Source organism: Indicator indicator, chromosome 13 (genome assembly GCF_027791375.1).
Source record: "Indicator indicator isolate 239-I01 chromosome 13, UM_Iind_1.1, whole genome shotgun sequence".
Classification (NCBI taxonomy): Eukaryota; Metazoa; Chordata; class Aves; order Piciformes; family Indicatoridae; genus Indicator; species Indicator indicator.
Genome location: NC_072022.1, coordinates 1,928,408 through 1,949,231, shown reverse-complemented (window position 1 = coordinate 1,949,231; position 20,824 = coordinate 1,928,408). Strand labels below are relative to the sequence as shown.

The 20,824-nt window shown below is 40.3% G+C and overlaps 1 protein-coding gene across 2 annotated transcripts in view; it reads right to left on the bottom strand.

Annotated features, from left to right (window-relative positions):
- Positions 1-19,010, bottom strand: part of PXYLP1 (2-phosphoxylose phosphatase 1) — a 34,726-nt gene extending 15,716 nt beyond the window's left edge. The window contains exon 1 of one of the 2 annotated variants that reach the window (XM_054386157.1): positions 18,932-19,010. In XM_054386157.1, the coding sequence (XP_054242132.1) occupies positions 18,932-19,010 (79 nt within the window). Of the gene's footprint in view, positions 1-3,325; positions 3,414-18,931 lie in introns of those variants that run through there. The other variant, XM_054386158.1, reaches the window with a different exon arrangement.
- Positions 19,011-20,824: the final 1,814 nt, after the last annotated feature.

Here is a 20,824-nt window from a genome sequence, read left to right as displayed (position 1 = left end):
TCTGGGGGGAGGAAGCCCCTGGGAGGGAGGCCCCTTGGGAAAGGTCCCCTTTTGGGGGAAGCAAAGGGAGCTTGGTTGTGCTTTTCTGTTGATTGTATATATTTATAAATGTTGTGAATTTTTGTATATTTGTACATATTCATTGCATTTCATCATAGATTGTAGATCTGCTTGTAAATACAGCTTTCATTCGCTTCCAGACTGAGCTAGCCTGGTTATTGTTGGTGGGGGGGAATTTCAGCTCACACTGACACAGCTATCCTCTTGAAGCTGCTTTTTCTGTCATTCTCTCATGAAACTCTAAGAACATGAGTAGGAAGGAAAGGGCCATAAGAGGCCCAATTGTCCCTTATCACTTTAGCTTAAAAATTGGTGTTGAAGGACTTCAGCAAAAGACACAGGACAGCTGTGACGACAGCACTGTAAACCATTGGGAAAACAAAGTAGTCAAGATGGAAGGGGCTGGACTGCCCAACATTTCCCTTATGAATCCTCACTCCTATACAACTACCTCTCAGCAGCATCAAATAGTCTGACTTTTCTAAAGTAAATAAACACAAAATATTTATTGAAACGTAACCAAGAGTACCATGAAAACTGTCAAACAATGAAATGCAGCTAAAGCTTACACAAAAACAGGGAAATGAATAGAAATACCAGTACTAAGTCTTCTGACACGTAAAACCATGCTGAATCCCTGGAGGTTTTTAAGGCCAGGCTGGATGTGGCTCTGAGCAACCTAATCTAGTGTGAGGTGTCCCTGCTCATGGCAGGAGGCTTGGAACTAGATGGCCCTTGAGGTCCCTTCCAACCCTAACAATTCTATGATTCCATGGATGAAGACCAGAGCTGTATTGACAATGTCTCTTCACCTTGACTTGATGTGAAAACAATACTTAATTTAGGAGTCTTACAAGACTACACTTGCAATAACAAGCGAACCAGAAGATTTAAAGGTGAAATGAGGAAAAGTGTTCATATTTTTACCCTCTTAGACTTCTGTGGTGAGAACGGGGGAAAAAAAGGAGGGGAAAAAAAAAAAAAAAAAGAAAGATAAGGCAAGAGAACAAATTTCAAATTTAGAATTTCACTAATTCTTCTGGGCCAGCTGCTCAGCTGCATCTTGACTACTACTCCTATCTTTAGAGGTAATTTTTTTCCACAATTCAGCTGTTCCTTGGAAACCAACTAAGACATCAAACTGAAGTGACACACACAAAGATTTTAAGAGCACGTAGCCATTAATCTAATACAGACTCTTCATTCTTTCAGTACAGTACACTACAGTTCAAGTATTTTTGCCTTTGCCTGCCAAAACCAGAACTCAGGCATTTTCCATGCCCTTGCTAGTGCTGTTAATACCTGCAAAGTGCAGGGACTTCTCCTTCAGCCCTTTCAATTTTTGCACACAACTGCCCACAGTACCATGCTAGGCAAGAATACCAAACTGTAATTTTTCCTGTGGCCACTGAAATTGCAGAGCTCAGCTCTACCATTCCAGCATTTATCCATCAGATTCATTTTTTTACTCCTTCCACACTAATCACGCTCATCTTATTGTGAGACATTACAAACCACTGACCAAGACAATGACAGTAACACAGAATTTTGGCAATATCTATCCAAAGCTACTAACTTGAAGGGGGCTTGCAGCAAATTAGTGTTTGGGGTATAATCCAAAACCTAACAATGTTACAGCAGTTGCTGGACTCTGCAAATAAACAGCATTACAAGACATTAGTTGCCTAATGAATATAAACATAAAATTTTAGTTCTATTGGTCAAGTTTCCTAGCCAGAAAGGGTTAGAGAGCAATTCTCAGCTTTTTGTTAACAATTTTCATTAGAGCAACCCCTGCTGCTGCAGTCACTGTCATAACAAGTAGTATTGTCCATATCTAACCAGCACACCTACAAAAAGTGTTGGGCTGACACAGATCATCATATGAAGTTGAAATCAATCTTTTTTCCGAACTCTCTTCTGCTCTTTCAGTTGTAAATCATTATGGGATCAAAATTCCATCAGGTACTTTTTACACAACATTTTATAGCTTTATGTTATTTTATACAATTCGTTCTATTAGTTCACAGATATGCTTGCCCAAAACAGAAGCCTGACAATATGTATCTAGTCACACTTAAATCTTTGATTAAGGGAGTTTCAGAATAGAATTTCTTTACTGCTGTGCCTTTCAAAGCCCCTGTTTTTCTATGACAGGAATACAACAATATAAACCAGAAATGAGACAGATGTTTATGTGCATTTCCCACAGCCAAGGCAGTTAATAAAATATATCTGAAACCCATTTGGTGATCTAACTGGAAACTCTGCCAACACTGAGACTATTAAGGATGCATACATACTATCACAGAGGTACTTTGACAACAAAAAGAAGTATTTTATTTCCTAATATTGATAATCTTATTTTTTAAAGTGAAGAAGCTGCATGGAAGCTATCTAGGGAAAAAAAGCTGAAGCCTTGCTGAAAGAATAAATGAAGCAGACTTCAATTTAACTCTCCTCAGTTACCCAAACATTGTTTGAAACATGAAGTAAAACTAAACGGCTGGGCTGATATCAGACAAAAGTAAGACCTCGCTAAACAGTCAAACACTAAACGGCTGGGCTGATATCAGACAAAAGCAAGACCTCACTAAACAGTCAAACAGCAAATGCTGTCCTATGAGACAGCAGGGGACAAGGCACATGGAAGAAAAGCTAAAAGCTACCGCACAATCACTCCTGAAAGAATCTTCACAGTTAACTCTAAGAAATGTCTTTATGAACAAAACCAACTGCCTCCAAAATACTATGACATGATTTTACTCTCAGCATATGTTAAATATGACCTATTTAAAAAGCAAGAAGCTAATTCACCCAGCTTCCATGCCCCACCCACAGTCCCTGAATGCTACAAGATATACCAAAAGAGACAAATATTAGACAAGTAGTTTCTAAGGCAGAAAGACAATCATTCAGAAGTGCCTTCAGTGTAGTGACTGTAATAATTACTGCAACAACTAATGCCCTCTGAAGAATGTCCAGTTTATAAATTCAACTATTGTATGCGGAAGCCCAAGCAGAGACCCAGTCTAAGATGAATTAAGGCTACAAAGCAGACCTAGATTTGGCAGAATTCAGTACAGCAGAAAAACAAATCCAAAGTAAAGCACAGTTCATGTAGAAGAAACACCCAAATTAAATGCTAAATCACTTCATTACCAGTTTCTTTCCCTCCTGCAATTCTAGTTTCAGCTTGAAAAACAAAAGTTATCACCACTGTTTACCAAGAGGAAACAGATTTATCTGTGAAAAAAAAAATTACCTAGAAGCAGAAACATAGGCAATAAAATAATTTTCCACTTCTGATTTCCCTTGTAGGTCCAACCAGCCCTAGAAGCAGCAGGACACGTAGCCACGTTAGTCTCCATTTTCTGACTAAACAGAGACCTGAAGTTTTCATCGTTTATAAACAGAAAGATCTTTCAACCCCATGCAAACATACTATTTAAAATGGTCACATGGAAATGAAGCCACAGCACAGAAATGGAAAAAAAACAAACCACCCTTACGCTAGTGGGTAAAAAAAATCAAGTGCGCATGTCAGCACAAAAAGTTATTTATACCTCTTCCACTTATTTTTTTAATCCCTTCTCCTTTCTGCTCCTAGCAGGACATTACCAAGGCTGCCTCATACAGAGAACACTCAGACCTCTGAAATTCTGATGGTAAGCATAGATGTCTCCTCTAGTTGCTCTCCCCTCTTAAAAAATGGAAGCTAGAAGAGGAGTGTAGTGAAAAACAACCAGGAGTGCATCAAAACAGCTGAGATGGGGGAGAAAGGTGAAGATGGGTGCAGCAAGACAAATGATCAGGAAGAAGCAGAAAGGGTGCACGTGGGCTGAAGAGCATGCAGTAGCACATCAGGGAAGGTGCAGGTTGCCAGCGTGGACACAAGACAGCTCAGGCTCAGCGCTGCAGAAGCTGAGGATCATGCATCTCTGGGGTCACTTTTAGAGCTCTGCTTTGGTTACAAATGCATATTCAGACATCAATGAAGTTTAAATACATCTGTGTGACACACAATCCACCTTCCTCAGTTCATTCTGTTGTACAGTTCATTAAAGGCTTGGCAAGTTTCAAAAGTAAAACCTGTGTTACAGCGAGGGTCTTCATCCATGACACAGTGCCAACTCTGATGTGCTGTTATCAGAGTGCTGAGTAATCACACAAATGGAAAAGGCTTATTAGTCTCACACAGGTCAAACTATCAAGCACTATTAAGAAACATAGCTATAAAATCTTTCAAAAGGCTCTCTAAGCCTGTGAACATAAGCTTCTAAGTTTCAGATTTTATGTTTATATAATATAAATGGAGCTATTCAACTTTTACATAAGTTTGTCTTAAATGATCACTGTCTTTTGATCAATGTGCAGCTTAATTAAAAAATCTCAAGTAACTTTTATTTTAAAACAAACCACTTATCCCACAGGACCTGATGGCAAAGTTTATATAAAACTTGCCTACACTGAACTTATAAAGAAGTGACAGCCCTCATGGTCTCTGCAATCTCTATGCCTTAACTATCCACACCTGAATGCACTCCGGTGCCTTCCATCGCATTTGCCCTTCCATGTTCTCTACCACTGCTGTGCCTTTTGCCTACTCAGGAGCAATAACTTGAACCCCAGGTGTATTCTCCACAGCCAACTCCCTATGCAACTGCTGCCCTTTCTGCTGCAGATCTGCAAGCTTTAAAAATTTCTTCCCCCAGTACTGCTACCTGCTCTGAGCACCACTTCAAAGAAAAGAAAGGAAAAAGGAAAAAAAAAAAAAAAAAAAGAGTGAAGGGAGCTCCAGGGGTGGTAGGTACAGAAAAAAATCACAGATTGGTGCGGGTTGGAAGGCACCTCTGGAAATTATCTAGTACAACCTGCCTGATAAAGCAGGGTCACCCACGTCAGGTTGCCCAAGAGCATTATCCAGGCAGGCTGGGAATCTCTCCAGAGAAGACTCCACAACCTCTCTGTGCAGCCTGTTCCACTGTTCCAGAGAAGAATGCTGCAGGCTTAGGGATAAACAAATTTAACCTAGAACAACAAAAAGCTCTGCCTTGGCAAATCCCTGACAAGCTAAAGAAGGTTCCTTGGAGTGTGGTTTCTCTACAATGCTTCAACCTAACAATAGCATGTAGTTCCAGATCACATAGGTACAGCTTGCAGTTAGGCAGTAGAGGTAGCCACTTCCCTTCTTATACTGTATACTTTAAAATGTCATCAAACCAAAGGCCTGAAAATGGATGACCCCAAGTGCAAATTCATAGACTTCATTACAGAAGACGTGAGCAGGAATTTCCAGCCACAAAGTATTCACTGAGCAGTCAAATGGGAACAGTCAATGGAGATTACAGGCACCTTCCTCCAGGTTTCCCAGAGTTTGCAAACATCCAGCACTAGTGGTGAGACGTGCCCAGACACACAAATCTGTTTGATACACATCCCATTTCTGGGTTGCTGCTGCTACTGTTCTTCCCTCTATAAGAGAGATCACAGCAACTGATAATTTTCAAGTCTGTTGACTTACAGCACATCCCTATTGCCAGCACCTTATGCTTCATGTTCTAAGACAGACTACAAATATTTATGGAACACATTTAAAAGTGAAGTAATCACATAATAGATACCATTGAATAAAAGCACTACCAAACACTTGCTATGGCAGCCTTGAATACACACACCTCAGACTGCAGAAAGATTTCAGCACTAGCCTTCACTGCAACATATTCTGACACCAGAAGTTACAGCCCACTAGAATAGTTCTATTGATCCTATCACAGACATCTCCCTTCCTACAGCAAAAATATCAATTACTCTGGGAGATGACAAGGAATGCAGCAGCAGACATGTGAAACAACATCATATTTTCGATTCTTTCATATAAACCTGCCAACAGAAATTGACTGAATTCAGAGTTGTTTTCATTTTTTTTTCCATTTTGATGCACTGATCCTGGTAGGGTGAATTTCTGCATTACCTGGTTCAATATTAGAAAAGCACTGCTTTTACAATTCTCTTCTACAGTGCTACATCTTCTGTTCCAAAGTGACAACACAAAACCGAGTTCTATCTCCTTTCCAAACTACTCTTCATGATTTCATGCAGACAAGAGGTGGATTTCCCTTCTTTTTTACTCTTTTAGATCTCAGCTACAGCAACTCACTATTATTCATCTCACAGTGAAGATAAAATGAACACTCTTACTGGTTTGCCTGCTACATTTTCATTTGTAATCTGAGAAAAATGATTGGTCTAAGGCTGAGATAGACCTGCCTAAATTTTTCTATTTTTCATTATTTTTTTCTCATTCCTTAAGCTTTGATTATTTTTTGTTTGTTTGTTTGCAATAACTTCTTGGTATGACAGGGCAAATCTTCCCCTAGAAGTCTGAGTCACTTTTGATTATGTAAATAAAAATTCTGTCTCACTGTTTAAAGTCTAGGAAAAATAGTTTTCAGAAGCATCCTGTATATCTCAGGCCATTTACTGACAGAAAATGAATGCAGGAAAGGCAAGGTGGTTGCAGGTGTACCTCAGCTAATCTAACAGAAGTCAGATGTGATTGAGGAGGAATGAATGGGAGCACTGAAGTGTTTTTAACATGTGTGGTTTTAGGAAACCCTCATTTATACTGGCCTATGAGGAAAAAAATTCAAAGATTTCACAACATTGTTCTGCTGTGCACGAGCTCAAATACAAGGTAAGATAAATTTTAGTTGAAAAAAAAAAAAAAGTCACACAATCATAGAATGGTTTGGGTTGGAAGAGACTTTTAGAAGTCATCCAGTCCAACCCCCTTGCAGTTAGCAGGGACATCTTCAAAGAGAGTAGATTGCTCAGAGCCTCGTCCAATCTCACCTTGAATGTTTCCAGGGATGAGGCATCCACCACATCTTTGAGAACCTGTGACAGTGTTTCAGCATACAAGTGACATTTAGCACACAAATTTTCTTCCTTATCTCTAATCTGAATATCCCACTTTAGTTTAAAACCATCACACCCTGTTACATCACCACAGGCCCTGCTAAAAAGTCTAAAACCGTCTTACAGCCCCCCTGAAAGGCTGCAATAAGGTCTCCCCAGAGCCTTCTAATCTCCAGGCTGAACAACCCCAACTCTCTCAGCCTGTCCTCAGAGAAAAGGTGTTCCAGCCCTCTGGTCATTTTTGTGGCCTCCTCTGGACCTGCTCTAACAGGTCCATCTCCTTCTTGTGCTGAGGACTCCAGAGCTGGATAACGTACTCCACGTGAGGTCTCACCAAAGCCGAGTGGCAAAATCCTCTCCCTCGAAAAGCTGGACACAAAATCGAAGTCTATTCATAAACCCTAGTATGAGCTTTCACAACACAGTCTCTTCTTTCTCCCCAGAACAATCATAATATGATTGTAGCTGCAAATTTTAAGTGCATATTAACTGCACTAATCAATATTGATATAATTTTACTGCCTGAAATGCAACCAAAAGCTTACACTTCAGTCTAACGCTGAGTTTTTCAGATTCCCCAAGTTTTCTACCCAAATTTCTCTCTCTGGCTGCTGTTTTTCACAGACTTGAACAGAACTTGCCTAATCCCCTACCCCTTCCTACAAGTGGGTCAAGGCCTATTTGTCTGCCTGTTTTCTAGATCACAAATTGAGAGCCTTAAAGCTTTTCCTCATCCCAAGGCCATTGCAAATGTAGCCTTTCACTATAGCTTGCAGGTGTGAACCAGAACCTTGTTTCTTACCAGACTCAAGGGGAAAGGCTAGCTAGCCTTGTCTGTGTGTTTAGGTTCAAAAACAAACAGAATTACACACAACCACCATGCATGGTAGCTATACCAGCTTTGAGCAACTCAGACCAGGATTACTGTGCACAAATTTCTCATTTCCAGCTACATTTGCTGCATGCCTTGCATTTTTTTGTTTGTTTGTTTTATTTTACAAGGTCCCAATCTGACCTACACAAGGAAAATCAGTATTAAGAAAATCTGTTACGCACTGAAAACACAGCATGGGAGACCTTGTATAGTGTTATGGTTTTGAAGCCAAATTTAAATCAAACACATTAAAATATACAATGGATGCTTTCATATATTGAGTCCAGATGTAGCTCTGAAAAGAGCTTTATAGTTTTAAAGGTTGCCCCCCCCCATCGATTGTTTTTCAGTTGACAGTTCAGAAGGGCATATGGCACTGCTTAAATAGCTTCCAGGATTTTCAGCTTGACAGCAACAACACAGCAACGCTGAGTGCAAGTCTGAGCTTTTCCCACTTTGAGGGAAGACAGTCATTGCCCACTTCTCCCTGAGTCAAAAATTACTCTCTGCACTTAGTTCTACTTTCCTCTGTGTTGAAACTCTGCATTATTTAACATGGAAAAAAAATTCCATTAATTAAATGCACTCCTTTCCTTAAATAAAATGTGTATGCACAATAAGGCTTTTCCTTACCATCTTCTCACTAACTGCCTCAGTCTTTGGCTCTCCAGTAGATTTGAAGGAGATGGAGGAGGTTCCTGCTAGACATCTACAGCAAACAGATTTCCTGCTCTATAAACAAGTGACAAGATGCAAAAAAAGCCTCACCACTGCTTACGATGAAGCAGTTAAGTTGGTCCCTTGCCTACCACAGGCTTGTTAGGATTCACAAATAAGAAGTGTTACATAAACTGTACCATGATGCTATAAATGAGGCCCTTCCTATTGATGTATCTGCATAGCAGCCACATCTCATCATCAGGCTTTGAGATTACTTCAGTTATGTGAGTGTGACAGAGCACTGGACCAGGCTGCCCAGAGATTGTGAGGTCTCTTTCTCCATAGGGATTCCAAACTCGCCTATTCTGGGTGACCCTGCTTTAGCACAGGGTGATCTCCAGAAGTTTCCTCCACCCCCCATCACTCTGTGATATCAAATCAGTGTCCTAAGGGCCCCAGGAGAAAGACTGGTCTTGGCTGAGGGCCAGACATACAAAGCTTAAGTATACAAAGAGTAAGTAGGGGGGTTTATGGCCTGAAAGCATGAATTTTATAAATACAGTGGATCCAGCCATTGTTACTTATCTTGCAAGGTTCATGAGCACTACAATAAGATTCTAAAGCTGTGTCCTGCTTCTGTCTACACAACTCAGCAACTGGTAAATGAACTAATCCAGCTGAATTGGCCTGGAACAGATTTTCTAAACAGCTTTTATCAGCTGTGTTCAGAAACTGTTGGCAAACCTTCCCACTGCCATAGTATTGTCTCCAAATGAAGGTCAGCATGAAAAGGTAGCTGCAGGACACAATAAAACAAATGCCACTGCCATAATTTGCCTCTGTGTAGTGACCTTTGTTTTTAGCTTTTATCCTGTATATTTTCTGTATCTCACAAATACTGGAGTGGGAAGCTCTGCAGCAGTGATTACATCATGACTGAAAAGAGCCACTTGGCAAATTTCACATGTGAATTGAACACAAACATACAGGCCAACTACACTAAGTGTTCAACACAGTAGAAGAAACATGGCAAGTATTTTCTCAGGAATATGGACTGCAAATCCTCTGGCTTCAGTGATCTATTCATCCACAGCAGCTGAGAATGATACAAAAACGTGCCTCATACAGCAGACTTCAAGACAGTCCAACAGTTGCTCTCATTCAGTTATCTAACAGTCTACAGCAAACACTTCACATCTTGGATGAGGACTCCCTGCTGCTGGAACATGCACACCCTCTTGTGCTTACTTCAAGGAATTCACTAACACTTGCTCCTCAAATGGATACAAAAAGGAAATGTGTACAATTGCTTTCCATCACTCCAGATAATTTTCTTTTCCTTTAAAAGGCCAAATAATAGAAACATAGTCATATAGAGCCTCAGGTGCATGTCATTGCCTCTTTTCCTTACGGCTGTCCTTAGCATCCCAAAATACTCAGAATGGCTTCTGAAATTCAAGTAAAAATAGAAATAACAGGACTTAAATGAAAGGACTTAAAAGCATACTTTTGCTCTGCCCACTGCATCTTAACAAGCATTGCCCCTCTGGTTTCCAAAGACCAAGCCAGCAGCTTTTTGAGCTGCAACAAGTTCTGTACATCTGCTCATTGATAAAAGCATCTTTCTGTCACCTCTCCACAGCCCTACTTTCTGCACTGCTCACCACTATCTGTGTGCCTGGGTCAGGCACAGTAATCTCTCTCCTCTCAAAGGAACACCACCCAGAGGGCAGGAAAACACACTATGTCTACAGCTCAGCCATAGCCTGAGCAAAGGCCCAGGACACAAAGTGTTTAATATGTTAATGTCATCAGTCAGACACAATCCACAGACATCTGGCACTTCTCTACATCAGTGTCCTTCCAAGATAAAAAGCCTTACAAATTCAAATCAATATTTTAACTACTGCATTAAATTAGCACCTTTCTGTTTCACATCTAATCCCAACTGTTTTCTGTCCTCAAACTGACCTGCCTGGGGAAGTGATCTCAACACCATATGCCACTGCTTACCCAAGCCAAGCCAGCTCACTTGTTTGTCCTTGTCAATACCAGGGCACAGAAAGCTGCCAGGGATTTGCTCGCAGCAACCCCCTAACCAACATATTTAATACAGTACAGCCAGACAGATTTTTGTGCTGAGAATGACAGATGTAGTCATTAGCCTCCAAAATTCAGAACAGTGTTCTCTGAATCAGAGAAATATTGGTATCTTTAGGACACTTGCCAGAGGAAGATGGTCAAGATGGTCAATCTTATTTCTTGTCTTCATCCAATATTAATGCACACAGTTGGTAAACCCAGAAACCATGTACCCAGGGTTTTCTTCTCTTTTAATCCAAGCATTTCATAAAACTCATAAAGGGAGATCACTTCCACTTTCAAAGACTTCACATTTCACTGCAGCAAGTCCACAAAAGCCTCAGTCTTTTAAATACAGACTACTTAGACCCCATCTCATTAACAAATAAACCACAATACCATTTAATATGTGCAAGCATTGCTTTTCTCTCAGTGAATGAGCCTTGAAAACTCAAAAGGAAAGTAACTTCAGGAGCAGAGATTACTCTTACTTATTAAAAAAAAAAAAGCCATAATACACAGCCTGCAGGCATTAAACTCTTCCAAATTGGTACAGCTTAAGAAACATTAATCACAGAGATGCACAAGCTCAAGAACACACAATAAATTTGTCAAAAAACTTCACAGTCAAATGATGAGGCACTTTGGATAGAGTAAGTCACTACATCATTTCAGCAATGAAAGGCCAGCATGAGCACAGATAAAAGAACAGAACTGCCTGAAAGATAAATTGCAAGAGGAATTATGAGGACTAAGAAGAAACATGAACAATAACTATCTGGAGAATGTTAAGTGTATCAAAAAGGGATACATATGGGAGAAGTAGCACATCCATAAAAACAATGGTTTTCAACTCAATTTGCAGCAGCACACCAGAGATTAAGGAAGGCACAATGCACAGCTCAGAAAAACAAACCTAGCATCAAACCTGAAGTTTAAATAGTCATCCATTCTTTCCTGAAGACTGCACAATTGGAGCTCCACTGCATTATCAGAGAATTACAGAACAGTTTGGATTGGAAGGGACTTTAAATATCATCTAGTTCCAATCCCCCTGCCATGGGCAGGCACACCTTCCACTAGACCAGGCTGCTCAAAGCCCCATCCAACCTGACCTCGAACATCTCCAGGGATGGGTGTGTCGGTGTGAGCTGAAATTCCCCCCCCACCAACAATAACCAGGCTAGCTCAGTCTGGAAGCAAATGAAAAGCTGTATTTACAAGCAGAGTCTAAAATCTACAATGAAATGCAATGAATATGTACAAATATACAAAATTCACGACATTCACAAATATATACAATCAACAGAAAAAGCACAATCGATCTCCCTTTGCTTCCCCCCAAGGGGACCCTCCCAAAGGGGCCTCCCTCTCCCAGGAGCTTCCCCCCAGACCCCCCTGGACAGAGAAGCAGAGTTAGCTAAGCAGAAAGTTGTTAACTTAGCTGCCAAGGTCAGTGTGTTATCTTCAGCCAGAAGAGAAGAAGAAACAGCAGCCAGACAGCCCAGCAACTGCCCCCACTGCCGAACGCAGAATGTGCAGAGTGCCCACTTTGTTTTGGGTAATAGTTCTTAAACATTTCTATCTATCCAATGGAAGTGTTTAGAACAATCGTTATTTTGCTTTCTTACACCCAATAGTGACTTATTTACATTCTTTCACTTTCTCTGTTCTGAACTTTGCAAGGAAAAATTAAAAAGACAGTTTCAAACCACCACAATGCGCCAGGTTGGATGGCCTTTGAGCAATCTGATTGTACCCACTAATCTTAAGACAGTTTCCACAGTACTTTCCAGCTCAGACTCTGTGTCTGTACTCTGAACAAGGAAGGAAGAGAGGTTCAGGTCAGGGCATTCTTCTGATGAAGATGCAGAACACAAACCTCAAACAAAGGACAGCAAGCCATTAATGTATGAGAAATCCATTTGCAAATAATAGTTAGCATTATTTTTTTTTTCCTCCTACTGAGAATATTTATTTTTCCTTTTGTAATTTACTACTCAATCCAAAATTCAAACAATTAAAGACAGGTACATACCCCTGAGACTGTCCCTACAAGAAGTCGTTGACCCTTTCACATGTTTAAAATCACTATAATTATTAAAAGACAGAAGGACACATTTTAACCCTTTCAAAGTTTCTTGCAGGTATTAGGACCAAGAATTGAGTCCAGTTTTGAAAGAAATCATGTAAAATGCTTATTTTCCAGCCATGTTTCAATCCCTCTATAATTTAACCCAACACTGCATTAAAGATTTGCAGAACACTACCTCATAACTTGCTATTGGGTTTTGTGAAGTATTAGGCTTTATTTACAGTAGCCTTCCAACTATATGTTTTAACAACGCTTATTAATCTCTGCTAAAAGACAGTTCAAGCATCATGTGTGAAGCTGAAACATCCAAACATGTCTTTAAAGACAATTCATGAAGTTCAGTAGCCTGCCAAGTATCTTCTACTGGTCAAATCCTGTCTGAAGCAACTTACCCTGACCTATATTTAAAGCACATGTTTTAAAACGATTGTTCTGGTTTTGTGGGAGTAACTTAAGACTGTCCTTTAGTATCATTCTCAAGTATTCAATGTGTTGCCTCCCCCTTCAGGGGTTAGTTTCTGGACTGGCACATCATAACACCACTTCTGAGAACCAAAGAGAAGTAATTTAAATCTCCGGTTACAACATAAAAAAAAAGAAAATCTTTAACCAAAATCTGTGTATTTACAGCTAATTTTCTTCATTCACTAGTAAAATGTACACAGCCCTGGATATATTATTTGTGGGTTGTTTCTCCCTTTAATCTTAAATTCAGATTAAATTAGTACTTTCAAGAAACCTAGAGAGACTTCTCATTAGAGGACAATCTGCCATGGCTATGAGCTCAAAGGCAAAATTCAGGAAGGGAAACGCCCAGTCTCCTTTTAATTCTGTATGCTAGCAGCACATGACAAAAACAAGTTTCCTGAATCAAGAACATTAAAGTTGTGGCTTTTAAAATTTAGTTAGTTTTATAAGTCAGCAAAATGCAACATTATCTTTTCTTCCACTGAAGAGATACTACTAGAATATGAAACATCAGTAGTTACTGTGTGTTGGTAAGGAACATCAAGAGATGGTAAGGCACTCATCTTGGAAAGATGGGAGGGATATGTATTCTGTCCAGAAACAACCAGCTTTTATTATATTTTCCTGGATATCTTGGGGGTTTTCCTCCTTCTCCTTCGGAAATTAAGTTCTGGGAAAATCCAGCTCATCCACTTTTTCCCACGTACTTCACATATCCCAGCTACTCTCAGCACCTACCAGGCAGTCTTTGGGTGAGAGACTGTGGGTGTAGCTCACATCCTCATTCTGGTTTGGGTGGAGATGGGGGACAGTGGCAGCTCTGCAGTGCCACAGCCACAACCTCACAAGTTAAGGAAGCACATAGAATCATCGAATGTTTTGGGTTGGAAGGGCCCTTTAGAGGTCATCCAAGCCCCCTGCACTAAGCAAGGCCACCTTCAACTAGACAAGGTTGCTCAGAGCCCCATGCAACCTGACCTGGACTGGTTTCAGGGATGGGGCATCTACTGCCTCTCTGGGCAACCTGGGCCAGTATTTCACCACCCTCAGTGGAAAAAGCTCCCCTCTTTTTTACATCCTGCTTTGCAAATGGAAGGGCTGAACAGGGATGATGCACCTCCTTGACGTTCACCTCTGTTCCTACCTGTGACTCCCTGATGAACATTTGGCATGGGCACACACTCCCCCAGAGCCTCCTCCCCAGACCATCCCAACAGCCACTGGGCTTTGGAGTGAGGAGCTGAAGAGAGCAGCAGTGAGGACACCAAGCTGAGCTCCAAATGCTTCAAGTGTTGTTCTGGTACAGCTGTATTGGGTCACCACACAGGGATGTGAACAGCATAATCACAGAAGAGGGGATGGGGTTATTAAAGCAAAGAGGGTTTTAATAGAGGGGCTGGGCTGCAACACAGCAATCACCTCCTACAGGCAACATCCTGGAAGCACTGCACACAGCTCTTGCCATTCATGTAAAATAAGAACTGCCTGCAGCACTGAAGCCAATAAAATAAAACTCAAATGTTTTTCCTTGCAGAGAGTCCTGATTTCTGTTTCCTATGACTCATCTGCAAAAATCAAAACCTCCAGTGCTAAACAAGATGACAGAAGTAGAGGGAAATTATTACTGAAAAAGCAAAATGTCATCTCTAGATATGTTGAAACACCAATACCTGAGCCTGAACCATCAAGGCAGAGAAAGTAATTAAAAGGAAAAAACCACCCTCTCCACACTATATGGGAATCACAGAATGGTGGGAGTTGGAATGGACATCTGGAGATCATCTAGTCCAACACCCCTGCCAAGACAGGGTCATCCAAAGCAGGTTGCCCAGGATCACAGTGTCCAGTCAAATTTGGTATCTCTCCAGAGGAGACTCCACAACCTCTCCGGGCAGCCTGTTCCAGTACTCTAGCACCCTCACAAGAAGGCACATTTTTCCTTGTGTTTAGGTGGAATTTCATGTGTTCCAGTTTGTACCCACTGTCCCTTGTCCTGTCACTGGACACCATTGAAAAGAGGCTCCACCCTCTCACTTCCTGTCCTTTAGATATTGATCAGCATTGATAAGATCCCCTCTCAGTCTTCTCCAGGCTAAACAACCCCAGGTCTCTCAGCCTCTCCTCATCAGAGACATGCTCCAACCAGCACTCTGCCAGGGTAGCACAGCTGTCATCCTAAAAAGCAGTGGCAGATATCAAAATTCAGACAAGTGTGAGACACTGAACAAACATTCAAAGAAAACAACTTCAAACCATTTGTTTCACATGCAGGATCTGCCTGAGAGCCAGGACTTCTCAGTTCTGCAAGTGCCCAAGACAAGCAGGCTCTAAAGGAAAGGCTTTTATCTGTAACAGAGTTAAATACCAAGGCGAAAGAGCTGCTTTCCCACTATAGTTTTAATCCTCTTCTGCTAAGTGTTTCTTTCAGTAAACAAACAAAATAAAAAAACAAAAATAAAATAAACAAAAGGCATTTGCTTTGTTGAAAAAATATTTACATGAATTCAATTCAAAAATAAACATCCACTGTCAAGTAAACTTCAGAGATTATACACGGTATCTTAACCACTAACTTTGAAATTTCCTTTCAGTTTGGTTTATTCAAGGTAGCTTCAAAGATAAATAGTTGAAGCATCCTGGCTTCCAGGCTTCCGCAAGCAGTCACAGATGTTCTCATGCAGTGGAATCTCTGTGCTTGCCCAGTAATCAGGTTCTTGCGCATTACACCAATTTTAAGGGGAAAGAAAGCAAGCAGCTCTTCAGGCATGCTTGCAACCTCCTGTTCCCAAGCTGATCTACCTGAGCTAACAAACCTAATTAATTTTGACAGGATCCTAAATTATACCTTTGATTCTCAGCGTGAGGCTGCAGGATCATAGCCAGATTCTGACACACCCCTTATAACACACTTGGATCGAGCTGTGCTGCCATGCTCCATCCCTGTGCTATAGAACTCCCTCAACCACTGCATTTGCAATCCCTTTGGCATTTTACATAGCACAGAGTAGGAAAGAATACCCCAACCACTGCAACCTTTTCCTCTTACAAAAAAGTATCCCAGCCTGCATTTGCACAGAAGTAAACTGCCAAGCTTTACTCATTGCAGGTATTTACAGAGACAAAAATACAGTCTAACAGTCTAGCACAGGTCATTCTTGCATACTGATTTTTTTTCTGACAAAGCAAAATTCTGAAGTATTTTAAAGAGAAAAACAAAATAATTTCATTTTCAAACAGTCTGACTGAAAAGTCCATCAAAAACAGTTCTCTTTTCCTCTTTAATACTGAAGTTTTAAATCATTTTAGAACCATGACCATTTACAAAAACAATGAGGGGAAAAAAGTAAAACCATGTGTGGAGTGATAAATACTATGAGAAAAATAATTCTCTACTCTTTTGCACAGATCTGGCCCCAAGCATGAAGCAAGGGTAACAAAGACAAATCTCAATAGAACTTTAAGCTGCGTGTTGTATTTGGTTTGGAAGTCAAGCAGTCACCCCACCCAAAGGGTTTCCCTGAATAAAAACTCTCATTGCTACGATTATCCACCAGAGTCATCACAGTCTGCTTTCAGTCAGCAGTGGAACGTATTGGGTGCGTTAGCTTTTAAAACTGTCATTTTTCTGTACTATTTAAAAATCAAAACATGTACAAAATTGGGAGGCATTTGCCACTGAAGAGTTTCCCTCTTTTGCAGATCTGTTCCAGGTTTCACACTGTATGGTTTATTTACAGCCAAACTGAACTTGAGAACACACGTAAAAACCAATTGGGAACTACAATTTGGAGAAGACTGAAAATTTACAGCTATCTTTAATTCGAAAGCAGCTCATCAAACACTTGTAGACTAACTCAATTTTGCAGGTAGCACATTGTCTTGTGGTTGGAGGAGAAAAACTGGTTTTGGCTTTAAAACTTCGGTTTGGTTTTTAAATTCTCAAAACTTTAGCTGGTTTTTATAATAGCTTTAACTGGTGATAGAAGGAGATCTTTGCTTTGGAAATGGTTTTTGGTCTGAGTTTGAAATAGTCTCTACAAGCTGAAGCAGGGAGAAGTTTAAATATCAGGCTACCTTTATAGCAAACTACTTGCATCCTGCCACCCTCTATGGCAGTTCTTGCTATGTAAAGCTTGATGTACATATTTTGGTACTGGCACTAACCTTCATGATGGCTGCTTGCTGGAGCCTAAGTGCTTTTTAAAGCATCCCTCAAACATCTATCTCCTGGAATTCCTCCTGCAAAAATGTTATCTTCTAATTAAGTGTAAAGTAACTTCCTCTTGTGATGAAATGTGATTCATTCTCCTATATGCCCACCTCTTCATCTCTAAATTAAGCTTTCCTCCTGTACACAATTCATGACCAAACATATAATGCCAAGGGTAGAGTCATAAAGAGCCTAATGAGCAAAACTAGCTGCAATCAGACCCACTGGCATGTACCCACAGGAGGCTGGAAAAGCAACTGTTGTTTATTTTACACTACGCAAAAAAAAAGCACAGACCAGAAGGATCCCACTCTTACATTAAACCACAATGCAAGACAACAACAAGGAGTCATAGAATTGTAGAACGCTTTAGGGTGAAGGGACCTTAAAGATCATCTAGTTCCATGCTCCCTGACATGGGCAAGGACACATCCCACTAGACCATGTTGATCAAGGCCCCACTCAAGCTAGTTTTGAACACTTCCAGGGTTGGAGCCTCCACAGCTTCTCTGGGCAATCTGTTCCAGTGCCTTACCACCCTCATGGGGAAGAATTTCTCTCCTGATGTCTAATCTAAATCTGATTTCTTCCAGTTTGAAGTCATCAACATTCACCTGGTTACTTTGTAAAACAAAGTCCCTCAGGAGCTACCCTGGAGGCCCCATCCAATACTGAAGGCCACAATGAGGTCACCTGGGAGCTTTTTCCAGGCTGAACAATCCCAACTCTCTCATCCTGTCTTCATACGAGAGGTGCTCCAGCTCTCTGATCATCTTTGTGGTCTCCCTCTGGACCCACTCAAACAGTCCATGTCTCTCATATGTTGAGGACTCCAGAACTGAACTGTTGTCCTACACTATGTGTTTTTCCTCACATTCTGACAACAAATAATTGCATCAGTATGTATCACATTTACAAACAATGTTACTTTATCTCACAAATGTTATCATCCATGAGTCAGGTGATGAGCTGTCACATAGCACAATGCTAATATTATTGCCTGCATCCAGTGCCACCTTTCTTTGCAGTTATCAGTAAATGACAGCCCTCTGGACTGACTCATGATAAACTGATCTGGAGGACAACATAACTTTTCTTCAAGAAACCAGCCACTTACGATGAGCCAATTCAACATTTTAGAGTTTCCTAATGTGAAGGTACAAACACGGAGAAGTTCCAACACTCAACCCTCTCACAGCAGTTCTCTCAATCCCAGGCATTCTGATGCAATGTGAAATAGGAATTGCAGCAGTTTTGACTTCAGATGTGTTTTGTCTGCTTTCATGGAAGGATTTAACCATAGTCAGTTACTTAATTGCAGTATACAATGAAGTGTGGTGGGTTTTTTTCTGAGATAGCCTGCTTTCAAATGTCATTAGAGTGTAGGGATTCCTATATGGCACACAATATTCCTACATTTATTTTCCTATTTTTGGAAACAAAACCAAAACACACAAATATTTAAGTACAGAAAGAATGTCTGAGCAACTCATAAGCACAGCCAATTCTAAGCACACCTATAGACCACTACATATAGAAAAGCAAGGGGGAGCACACTTACAGAATTGTAGACTGAGGCTCAGAAAGGCTAACAAGGCTGCCAAAGCCAGCAAGATCAGAAAGCGGTTTCGGAAAAGCATTATTATTTGTTCTGCTTCCTCTTCATGGTTTCATCTTCATATATCAATAGTGCCTGCAAACAACAATACCTTGGTGAATATACTTCAGATGTAGCAGCTATAGACAGAAAACTAAGATGTCCTTTTGACAATGTCAACTTATTTTTTAAAGGCAAAAATGTGAAACAATTCAAATTGGCAGCAGCACTATCAATAAATTGTCTTCACTCTACTGATGAAACTGTATTTCCACATGACAGAACTTGCAAGTTAATATTTTTTTTTTAATGCCCATTTCCCTTAAAATTAAGTTTTTTCTTCTGCTAATACAGGGTTAATGCTCATGTCATAACATGATTGACAGTTCATTAACAAAAGCCTCTCGGTTCCTGTGCAAAGCAAACTGTAACAAGAACATTATCATTAAGGGCTCTCAAGAGTGATTTGGTAAATCATCCCTAGAAACAAAATAATCCCGTAACAGATTTAATCAGTTCACACACACACTTTTAAATGCAGGTTAAAAGTTAGTTTCTCTACCTAGTAACCCTTTTACTGATGAAGAGTAAGAAAAATTTACCAATGTCATTATGCAGAGAATGGAAAAGTATATTGATTTAAGATTAACACCTGGAATAATTCTGTGTAGCAGTATTTTTAGACAACTGTTTTGATGAGGATCAGAACAATACTTTTAAATCAACATTATTTAAATTTTAAAAAAGAAAGGAAAAAACAGCCCAGCCCTCTCCTGAGAATATCCAAAGAAGAAGCACAATCAGTCAAAAAACACACTTTTCCTTCCAAAATTACTTCCCGAGGCATATGAAATTGCCAAAGTGCCCTGTTTTCACAGATGCCCATTTTCCACTGGAAAAGAGCTCTATGTAGAGGATGGGGGGCGGGGAGGTGAGGGGGTTGTTCTCACACACATTCTTTTTTTTAAACAACCAGCTGTTGTTACATGGCAAGAGATGCCTTTTCCTAGTACTGAGAGCACGATGCAGGAAATTGGTAAATCTTGAAAAGAATCTCCTGAGTTTCCCAGATCCTTTGAACTGAGCTCTGTTTATGATGCACATCCAAAACACATCCACAGAAAATAACCCTTTTCCCCACCCCCCCCACACCATTTCTTTTTGCCCCAGCACTTATTTGCTCACCAGAAGAGATCTCTCTCCCTTCCTTCCTGCTTGTGAGAATGAAAAGGCTTACGTATGCATGTAATTAACATGTATTTATCATAACTCTTCTGTACTGCAAAAACTATCCATCTTTTCCTAGATTTTAATCTCTGTCCCTGTGAACCAACAAACCATGTAAAAATCTCAATCTCAAAAGTCTGATTTTTTTTCTTCCCCAATTAATTTTCTCATTAGTATTTGAAAATGACTCATGAATCACTGAACACAGTTTATCTATTGTGGTCAGTCATCAGAAGAGTTGTGGGAACCACAAGTTGGCCCAAGGTCACTTCCAGAGCGGGAAGCAAAGACCCAGAGCATAAGTGTTGATATTCCTGAAACTAAGGCAGTGGGATGTACAGTAAGAGAAAGGAGTCATGCATGTGCATTTTGCAACACTGAGGTCTTTCCATCTTATTTTACTTGGAGACTTATCTTGACAGCTCTTGGAGACAGTGGAAAAATTGAAAGAACTAGAGATGCTGAGAAGCAAGAAACCAGAGCTATTACAGCATTTTTCCAAATGGCATGTGCAGGCAGTAATAACATTTAAAAAAAAAAAGAAGTTTAACAGTCTCAGTGCCACAAAATCACAGCTCATCGTGGAACATCTTAGAGAAGAAGTATGCTGAAACTAAACTGAACTAAACC